General features: G+C 32.6%; 1 protein-coding gene across 1 annotated transcript; it reads right to left on the bottom strand.

Annotated features, from left to right (window-relative positions):
• Positions 1 to 415: 415 nt before the first annotated feature.
• Positions 416 to 2,416, bottom strand: LOC134273060 (uncharacterized). The gene has a single exon (XM_062755227.1). The coding sequence runs from the start codon at positions 2,414 to 2,416 to the stop codon at positions 416 to 418; it is 2,001 nt and encodes a 666-aa protein (XP_062611211.1).
• Positions 2,417 to 10,129: the final 7,713 nt, after the last annotated feature.

The raw sequence follows: 10,129 nt of genomic DNA, 5'->3' as shown, positions 1-10,129 counted from the left end.
CCAAGAACCGGTTCCGTTGTCCATTAGTGGTTACATAACTTGTTGACTTTTTCGGTAATCATGTGATCTGACATGTGGTAAGCTTGTGATTAGTGTTTCGTAACTCAAATTAAATATAAACCTTTGCTTCATTTATAATTCTGTATTTCATAAATTCAATTAAAGATATGTTCAAAGTCATTTAGTATGGACAAAATCTGCATTGTTAGTCCAGAGGAACACTAAATTTTCACTATCAATGAAGATCAACTAAATATATATTCATGGACATGTATCTCAGCTCATATTAACAAATTTCAATCTGATCATTGCAAATAGTGTCGCTATCAACTCCTGATTCCAAATTCTTTGATTTGTAAATCTGAAACTTATTTTGACTCTATCATAAAACTACATTTAAACTTCATCTTTAGCGTTACTGAAGAATATTTTGTATTCTCATCAGTGAAGCATGTTTTATTTCATTTAATGGTACTTGTGAAAGTGACTGTTGATACGCGTAAAGAGCCGCCTGTGGATTCCCTGTGACCTGGTAACAGATTCCTAGGATCTGCCATGATATGTCTCTTAGACGTTCTTGTATGATCCTCCTCTGAGGATGGTCTACTAGATTCTGGAGATAAGATAAAAGTGTTTGTACTTTTGTTGTATCAACATGACGGTAGCACAAGATCTCCAGCATACACAAGAGTACCAATACAGGGATAACCAACGCACCTTGTCTCTCCTGTAAACTAGACTGTTGTTCAGGCAATAATTCATCGATGTAACAGATATTATTGTTGAGGAAGACATCCCTTCTTGTAAAGAACCTCATTTTTAAAGTCAAGGACAATCCTCTAACAGCTTCGGTGTACATATCCGTAGTATAAGATAATTTATATAACTGTAAGTCTTTTGCCATTTCTATAACAAGCAATGCGTCCACAAATCTCATTGTCTTGTAGTAATACATAGCCATATAAACCATATCAGATGTGCAGCCAAACTTGCCAGTTAATTTCAGTATGCGATGGGACATTCTGTCAGCAATATACACCATTTTGTTTCGACAAGCTTTGATGTACATGTTGTTTAGTATAAAGGCAATTTCATGGAAGATGGAGGTTGTGTGTTTCTGTAGGGTGGCAACATGATATGGCGTCAAGGGTGTATTTATCAACTGTTCTACAGCTCGTAGGCATTTCATACAGCGTAGCAGGTTTGCTATTCCGTATACATCTTCACACGTTATGCAATTAAAAAGGGTTAAATCAATTTCAAACTCAGGGAACAAGTTGCCTTCGTCTGTACAAATAGATAGTCTCGGGTTATAAAGAACTTTTAAAACATAGGGCCAGATGGAGGAACTGTGTAGCAGTGATATCAAACCCTTCTCATAAAACGCATGCAGCCTAATGAACAATTGGTTTTGCTTATCACCATGGATTTTACTCAGATACATATTGTTTTGTGGAATGAAAAAGTTAGGACAGACCCCTTCATATACCCATTTAAGGATCAGTTTGAAGCACTTCCAAAAACACAACAGGAGATTTTGTGGACACCAATGAGGTACAGTATTTCGTTGAATCACCCAGAAAACGGCTGTCTTCATGTGGTAGGAACATAGTAGTTTATCCTCTTCTCCTAATCCATTGTTTATGACTTCCTTTAAAATCAATTTCAGAAATCCATACGTTAAGAACTGAGTGTGGTTCATTGAGTACACAAGTATTTGTTCTGCCCGTGAGAAAGAAATTCTCCATTCATGGTCTTCATAATTGCTCAGTTTATGTCCAATTGGTACAAAGTGACATCCACTTCTGATTATGTCCCACACAACATGAGGTTGGGGCCATGAGTGACATCTGTCTATCCAAGAGGCTGCAGGTGGAGGCCAAAAGTCAGTGGCAAAACAGTGGGCATAATCATATTCTACTCCAGCATGAATTCGACTGGCGCAGGGTCCATGTAGAGTAGAGACAGGGTGTACTACTGGACGCATGTTTTTTCTGTATAGAGAACTAGATATTAAAAGGTAACCGTTTCTCCTGACAAGTGCTGACAGAATGTCCATGCTCTCTATTGATATAATGCATGATGATGTTTTTATGCTGCCTGAAGGAATCAAAAACCGAAGTAAAGAGAACCCTGGAGGACTTATGGAACAGTCACAGAGAAATAATTTGTATCTGTGGTTGTTGTAGTACCGAGTCTGAGATAAATTCCAGACTACACGCTGATTTGTATGCCAGAATATTAAGTCTATATCTGATGTTTTTAGTCTGAATCCTTCTCTGAAGCTTCCACTTGTCATTCTAGTGTCTGAATTACTATCACTATTGACGTGATATGTCAATATCTCTGTGAGGTCTATCACATCTCTTCTCATGGCCACCTGTCGAGAGGTCCCCACTTTGTGACATAGTCCCATAAACACCGACTCTGATACATGTTGTATGGTTGATTCACTATATATTCACAAACAGAAAGTAACATAAGACAAAGAGAAAAATTTTAAAAAGCACCAAAAATTTATTTCATTTATTATCTAGATATAAAGTGTACATTATATTTCACCTAAAATAAACTACATTTATCATCAGGATATAAAGTTGATATAATACTTTAATTTATTGATTAAAGTTGTATTGTTTTATATTTCTGTAAGAAATAATTTAATATTGAAACAAAACTTACATCAGAGATTGTGTATTTGAATCCATTTTTCAGACAAGACTAATAAAATGCTTTTTGTACTTTGTCTTGGTACATGGAAATTCTGCGGAACTTCCTCATGCCTTCTGTGTTATTATTTAAAGTTCATAACTTAATGATAAGGACATAACTGACGTTTTTACATTTTTCATCAAAATTCAAAGAGGGGAGTGTATTTGAACAGGTAGACTGTATGTTACATATAGAAATGTCACAATATATCACATTCGAAAATGTTCATTTTACCTCCAGTATATTAAGTGGAATACAGTAAAATGATTTATAAAATTTCTAAATCTATCTTTTTTATCTTGAACCTTGTGAATTTTCATTTTCATAGGCTCAACAATATTGTATGTCACATATAGAAATGTCACATTTTGTCACATTCGAAAATATTCATTTTACCACCAGTATATTAAGTAGAATACAGTAAAATGATTGATAAAATTTCTACATCTATGTATTTTATCTTGAACCTTGTGAATTCTCAGTATCATAGGATCAACTATATTGATCAACTTCTGTCATGTCTTCCCATGCATTCGTATTTTGAGGATTTTTAACCCGCGGTATAGCGATATTTCACTGCTGTCGTAGTCCGCAGAGATTGTTAGAAAATTGTTCGAAAATTTGAAAAAAGTTCGATGTAAATTATCTGACGCTAAACATCGTTTAAGTTAATTATTTATTAGAATTTTTAAAAAGTAAATGAATTTGTTGAAAATTTTTATTTCAAAGATAGAGCTGATTAAGCCTATGGGTCACTGATTTCTTTTGTATTTTTTTTTCATTTACACAATAGTTCCAAGAAAATTTTCACTTACATTGCTTGGTTTGGCAATCTTTAAAACATAGAAAACGATCGCTGCCATGTGACCCCCCCCCCCCCAAAAAAAAAATACGGACGGACTTTGACGAAAGAAAAGCTTATACAATAAGAAAAAAGAATTATATAGTACCACGGAAAGATTAGGTCTAAGTCATCGGACTTCAATTTATTCAAACAGGGCCCTTCAAGGGGAAATGTATATGGTAGGTTGGAACTCAAAATCTTATTTAAGAGGATCGACTGTGATTTCCCTGCGGTGTAGTGAAATAAAGTGTACTTACAATCTTAAAGCAATTTAATTAACGTAATCAAATTTAGAAAATCAGAATAAAGTAATAAATGATTTTTTAAAAATTATTATTAGAATAACTGGGTTTTTTTTTAAACGATTTACTGATAGGCAGATGGGTCATTTAAGTGTGTTAGTGACATTGAGATAAGCAGTAGTTCTCTAAGAGATGGTTATTAAAAAGTTATATTAATTAAAAAGTATACATGTTCCTGAAATTTTAAAGACAGGGATTTCAATATCTCATATTTATTTTTGTTTTTTTTTTCTAAATCCTTTGTACATATTTCTATCATTTGAATTACTCTTGAAAAGAATAATTTTCCCCAGGGCTCTACTTTGCGATTTTGATTAGCGCCAAAAAATTTTTCCATAAGTCACCAAATTGGTAACCATTTTGAATTGCCTTGAAAATCGTCGAATTCCGGAACTTGAGTTTTCTTGGTCATCTTCTGTTTTTTAGTAAGCAAATGTCCAATGTTGATTACTTTTAACAAAAAAAAAATACATGGCAACAAACAATTTGCATTGTCGACTGCAACCATGCATGAATTCTTTTGATTAAACGCCAACTGGCACCCAAATTTTAAAGATTACTTAGAAGCCTGCCCCCACTCAACCCCTTCTGGAGACCAGAGGTAGAATTTTGTGTTTCTTACCTATACACGGCCAGGAACACGTTAAGTTCTTAGACAGTACCGTTGTCAGAGACCTTTAAAGTTAAGCACTGAAAATGTTCGTTGTCATGAACTTACAGGGGAGGTTATGATAAAATCCGTCCGGTGTCATGACTTGAGATGACAGGTCGTGAGCAGTTTTTTTTCAATTTTAAGTTAAATTATTTTTAACCAGTGTCTAAAATTGCAATGGGAAATGGGCTGACACCCTTTTTGGTGTTGTAAGATTTTGAACCTTTAAGAACAGATGACACAAACAAAAAATAGATGCTTTGATTGGTATATATTTTTGGTCTTATTTCATTGAAAATAATGTTAAAATAAATTTCTAGAATATAAAGAAATTGTAAACCTTCTATGATGTTCAAAATTCTACCTCTCTAAAACCATTCTTATTAATATATACAAATATTTTTCACTCCAACTTCCATTTTTGTGAGAATTTGAATAAAAATTGATCTATGCGGTTAAGCTTATTCATTTTACTCATTAAAACATGACTCAGGTAGTTAATTTCAAAAGTTTTGGACAAAAGTTTGTTTGTATCATCTGTCCTTAAAATGAAGTAATAAAAGAAGAGTTTGCGTTGGCGATATTAAACCCTGTTGAAACCACATGTGAATTTGATTCATTTTTATTCTGAGATGTTACATTTTTCGTAAATATATACCAATGGGTGCAGACAGTACCAAAACATGTTGTAAGCCTTTACATAAAAAAATCGAACTGATTAAAACTGAAATTTTTGATTTATTCTAATTTATGTCAGTTGTCATGATAAGATACGAAAATGCAGTCCGTTGTCATCGGTCCGTTGTCCCAACTGTATTGAATACAACATGAAGGAGCCCTATCTAAGCAAATATTCCTTCAAAAAATGTAGAAGGATGGAGGAGAGAGAGGGGTGGTGGAGCCAACCAGTCATAAGAAACTAAAAATATTATTTTAAGATTTTGTTGGTTAGAAAAAGGAAAAACCATTTTCAAAGTGAATGAAAAGCAATTGTATTTTGAGTTGGTTCCTAAAAATAGAAGGCAGAAATTACTGAAACTTTGCATGTACATTAATGTCAAAATACGCTGCACATGGTATAAAAGTAGAGGTTTACTATTTTTTTTACACACAAAAAATCTAGATGTACTTTTAGATATAAATTACAGTTTTATTTTTTACTCAGTTTGGTTGTCTCTGCATGCTTTACATCAAGTCAGTCAAAGGAAAGCGTTACTAAGACTTGAATTAGAAAAAAATCAAAAACATAAATGCACGTTCAAATACCGCGTAAGTTTAGCTCACATAGATTTTGCACAAATTAACTACATTAATAAAGCATATATACTGGAGTAGTAATCCTCTCTCTTAATTACCAATGAGAACGTATGAATTAGTCCAGGCTTTTGGGTATCATTGACAGCTGTTTTCAATAATAATGGAACTCGTAAATTTATTTACCTGGCCATTGGTCATTTGCAAAATTATTTTGTAAAAAAAAAACATTCTGATTGTATACACGGGTACTCTGAAGTTGACATTAAATACATGCTGGAGTTTCTGATTGACAATATCTATGTCGTTTTTGGAGACCAGGTCTTCCAACAATCTATCGGAATTCTCATGGGTACCAATTGCGCCTTGTTATAAGCAAACATATTTATGTATTCATATGAAGCAGAATTTGTGCAAAATCTTATGCGTGAGAAGAAGAAAACACTTGCTGTGACGTTCAATTCGACATTCAAATATATTGGCAATTAACAATGGCAATTAATTTCCATTCCTATGTCGAAACGATATATCCTGGTGAGCTTGCGATAAAAGATACCACAGAGTCTGACACGTCTGTTTCATACTTGGATTTTTACTTGCTCATTTAAGTCATCATTTCGTAAGATCTTTGGTCGATAGAACGGACCTTGTCAGCGAATACAATTTATCATTGAGTCAGATGCTGACTTATGTTTTTCATGCTAACTGTTCATCACACTGAATTGACGACATATTTTTCCGTTATTTCCTGATCATGACAAGGAGCTCATGGCGGGTGTGACCGGTCGGCAGGTGATGCTCACTCCTCCATGGAACGTGATCCCACCTCTGATGTTTTGGACGTCTATGTTCGCTCTGATCCTATTTTGTACTGCTTTATGGACTTTGATTTTGAATACTGTTCGTTATCTCCATATCCTACATTAATGAAAGTACTCTTTAATATATCATCATCATGGCACATGGATCGAGACAGAATTCCTGTCTTACTGAACAACTACAGAAGTTGAATATCAGATCGATATTATAGGGTTATTGAACTTATATTGGTGAATATTGGCACGAGTTGGCTGTTCAAATGCACGAGCTTGCGAGTGCATTTGAACAGCCAACGAGTGCCAATATTCACCAATATAAGTTCAATAACTCCTTTATTATATAGCTTAAACATTTCCACATGATTTATAATAATTATTCCTACTAAAAAAAACCTCAAATTGATGATTTTTTTAGTATCGGTATTCAAATTAACGTCTGTCCTGTTAGCGTTCAATATCGCATCATTCCGATGATCCTACCGAGCGATATGATTTGGTTATTTAGGTTTTAATGGGTCAAATACGTACATGTACTGTATTTTAATAAATAATTTCCTTTTTGTGTGAAAAATAAACACATCTTACCTAAATGCCACTTCATTTCTTTAGTTTAGGTCTGAGAATTAGACCAGACGACTTTTTTTGTTTACAACGGGGCGTTCGATATTGAACGCTCGTATTCGGAATGTTTCGGGCATACTCGTATACGTAATACAAACTCAGCCTTCAATAAAACGTCAAGATATTGAATGTTAAAATTTTCTAGATTTTTGGTAGTATTTTAATAAACTATTTATAAGCTATATAATAACACGGGTTTATCGTATGTTGTTTTACGTCTTGTTCGAGATTTATTTTACTCATATAAAGATGTCATCATATTTCCGTTTCCGGTGACCGCTGGGGTTGTGAGAATACATCTTTAGCTTGGAACTATGGTTGTTCTTCAATTGCTTTGTTTTTGGTTTTTGCATTTTTTGATTTATTATTTTTAATAACTATACTTGATTTAAATAACAATAAAATGACATATGGTACCTAAGAATGAATTAAATTTTAGAATTTTCTCACACACTCTTTGTTTACGTAAAATCGATAGATCTATAGATGAAATACTGGGCCTTTAGAGAGCAAACAGATTATCTTATCACTAAAGGTAACCTGATATACATTTTAAAATTCTTCACAAACAAAAACCGCTGTGAGAGATATATATCGAGTGTTACAATTTTTGAGTGACTTATTTTACATTTTACAACGAGTTCAAATTTTGGGCTGAGATTCCATGTTTTTGGTTTGCTTTATTTCTGCTTGACTAGTGAGGGAGGATCTCGTGCATCTTGGATTCGGCCTCTATTAGTTTTGGCCTTAAAAGAAAACAAGTTGCAATTGATGATAACTTTATTTGAGAGAAATTGTAACACATAAAATAAGTAATTTTACAAAACAATCTGAGAAATAAATAATAAAATAAATAACCTCATTTTCAAAAACATTGGAGTTTAATTTCTTTACTTCTGAAATAATAGATCATTAATTTTTGTACTTTGTTTTGGTACAGGGAAATCCTGTAGAACTTCCTCATGCCTTCTGTGTTACTATTTTAATTTTATAACTCAATGATAATGACATAACCAGAGTTTTTCCATATCATTATAATTCAAAGAAGGGGTTGTACTTGAGCACGTACACTGTATGTCACAAAAAGAAAAGTTCATTATCACCAGTATACATTCACATCCGCTGAATATTTTCTCCTTTATTTCTTAAGAAAACCCATTGCGTTAATCACTGCATGAACTACAGTCGGCATGTCGCCTGTAAGATTTCTTATTCAGTGGCTGTTCCATCAATGAAACGTATAGAGACGTTCGCATCATTAATACAATAATTAATCTTTTTTAATCCTACTTTAAATGATTATTTAAACAGATATGAATATAAACAATAAAATTTCTTTCGTTGTTTGTTATTACTGGAATTAACGGTCGCAGCTCATACAGAAAAAATTTACATAACCCGCTTACGCGAGTTATGTATTTTTTCTACAACAGCTACTTCCGTTAATTCCAGTAATAACAAACAAAGAAGGCATTTTATTGTTTAAATTAAACTAAAAACAGTCAAATGATCAATAAGATTTCTAAAATCTACCTACTTTATCTTGGCATTGTGAATTTTCAGTTTTATGGCATCAACTATCTGAGCTCTTTTTAGAAGACAGAATTTTAAGTCATGTCTTTCGATGCCTTTGTGTTTTGATGTTTTCTTAACCTTCTTAACATTCACATCGATTTCATGTGTCTAATTTTCTTTGTGTTTCATTGGTGATAATCAAAATTCTAACTGGAAGATAAAATAAGTTATCCGTGTCAGGCTTACAAATTCTTAATTTTATTCCTTGATGATGCTCATTTTTTAATTTAATTTAAACAATATTTTATAATGAAGGAACATAATAGGATCGGACAGCAGGCACTGCCTATATAAGTCCTTCCCACAATACAAAGATCAAAGTCATACATGTACAAGTAAATATTAGCTATATAACAATGAAAAATATAAATATATACATGCATATATTCAGTAGAAATGTATATATTAAGGCAAATTAAGAAAAACAAAAAAGGATATGTATGAGCTGATGATATAATTTAAATTTATATTTTAACATATATGACTGGCAATTTTATTAATAATTGTATAGATTTAAAAAAAAATTGATAAGAAAACATAAATAGGTTTTGGTTCTGTGTTTTGAAAATTGAAAAACAAAAGCAGATAAAATATCATGCAAATTGCTTTGTAGTTGCAATAAATTCTTGAACAAGTTTAAATATTGCAATATATTGGTTGTATGTAAGATTATTGTCTCCATTTAGAATAAGTTGTAAAGATAAAGGCATTGGTAATTGCAAAGTATTAAAGTTTTGCATTAGGCTCTGTCTTCGCGTACAGTATTTTGGACAATTCATAAAGAAGTGATATGATGTTTCTGAACTAAACCCGCACATGTCACAACTTTTATCTTCCTTTAAAAAATGATTAAATAAGTCAGCATTTAAATTACTAGCATTATTTCGCAACTGAAAATGCAATATATTCATTTTACGACTTCCATAATTGTAATATTTCTTAGGTTTTATGCAGTATATATTCTTTATGGCAGTCTTGAATGATGTAAGTGAAGAAAGATTTCGAATATTAAATGGTAAATCATTCCAAAGTCTTATAGTTGAAGGGAGGAAACTTTTCATAAATGAAGTTGTTTTGGCTTGTGGAATATGAAAGGTAAGATTGGTCTGATTCCTTAAGGGATAAGAATTATCTGGTAGAATGCGTTGTTGTAATAAATCTTGCAAATACTGGGGTGCTAATCCATACGGCATACACTATTTTATAAAATAACACTAGTTTATGTATTTTTCTTCTTATTTCAAGAGTATCCCAGCCAAGCTCTTCATAAAGCTTTGATCTTGATGAATTGATTCTTAAACCGGTTATTATTCGTGCAGCTGCAACTTGAACATCTTCAAGTAATGTTGCA

This window comes from Saccostrea cucullata, unplaced genomic scaffold, assembly GCF_032062105.1.
Source record: "Saccostrea cucullata isolate Sc308-1 unplaced genomic scaffold, CSIRO_AGI_Scuc_v1 ctg3532, whole genome shotgun sequence".
NCBI lineage: Eukaryota > Metazoa > Mollusca > Bivalvia > Ostreida > Ostreidae > Saccostrea > Saccostrea cuccullata.
The sequence above is the reverse complement of the archived record's forward strand: the minus strand, read 5'-3'. Positions and strand labels throughout refer to the sequence as shown.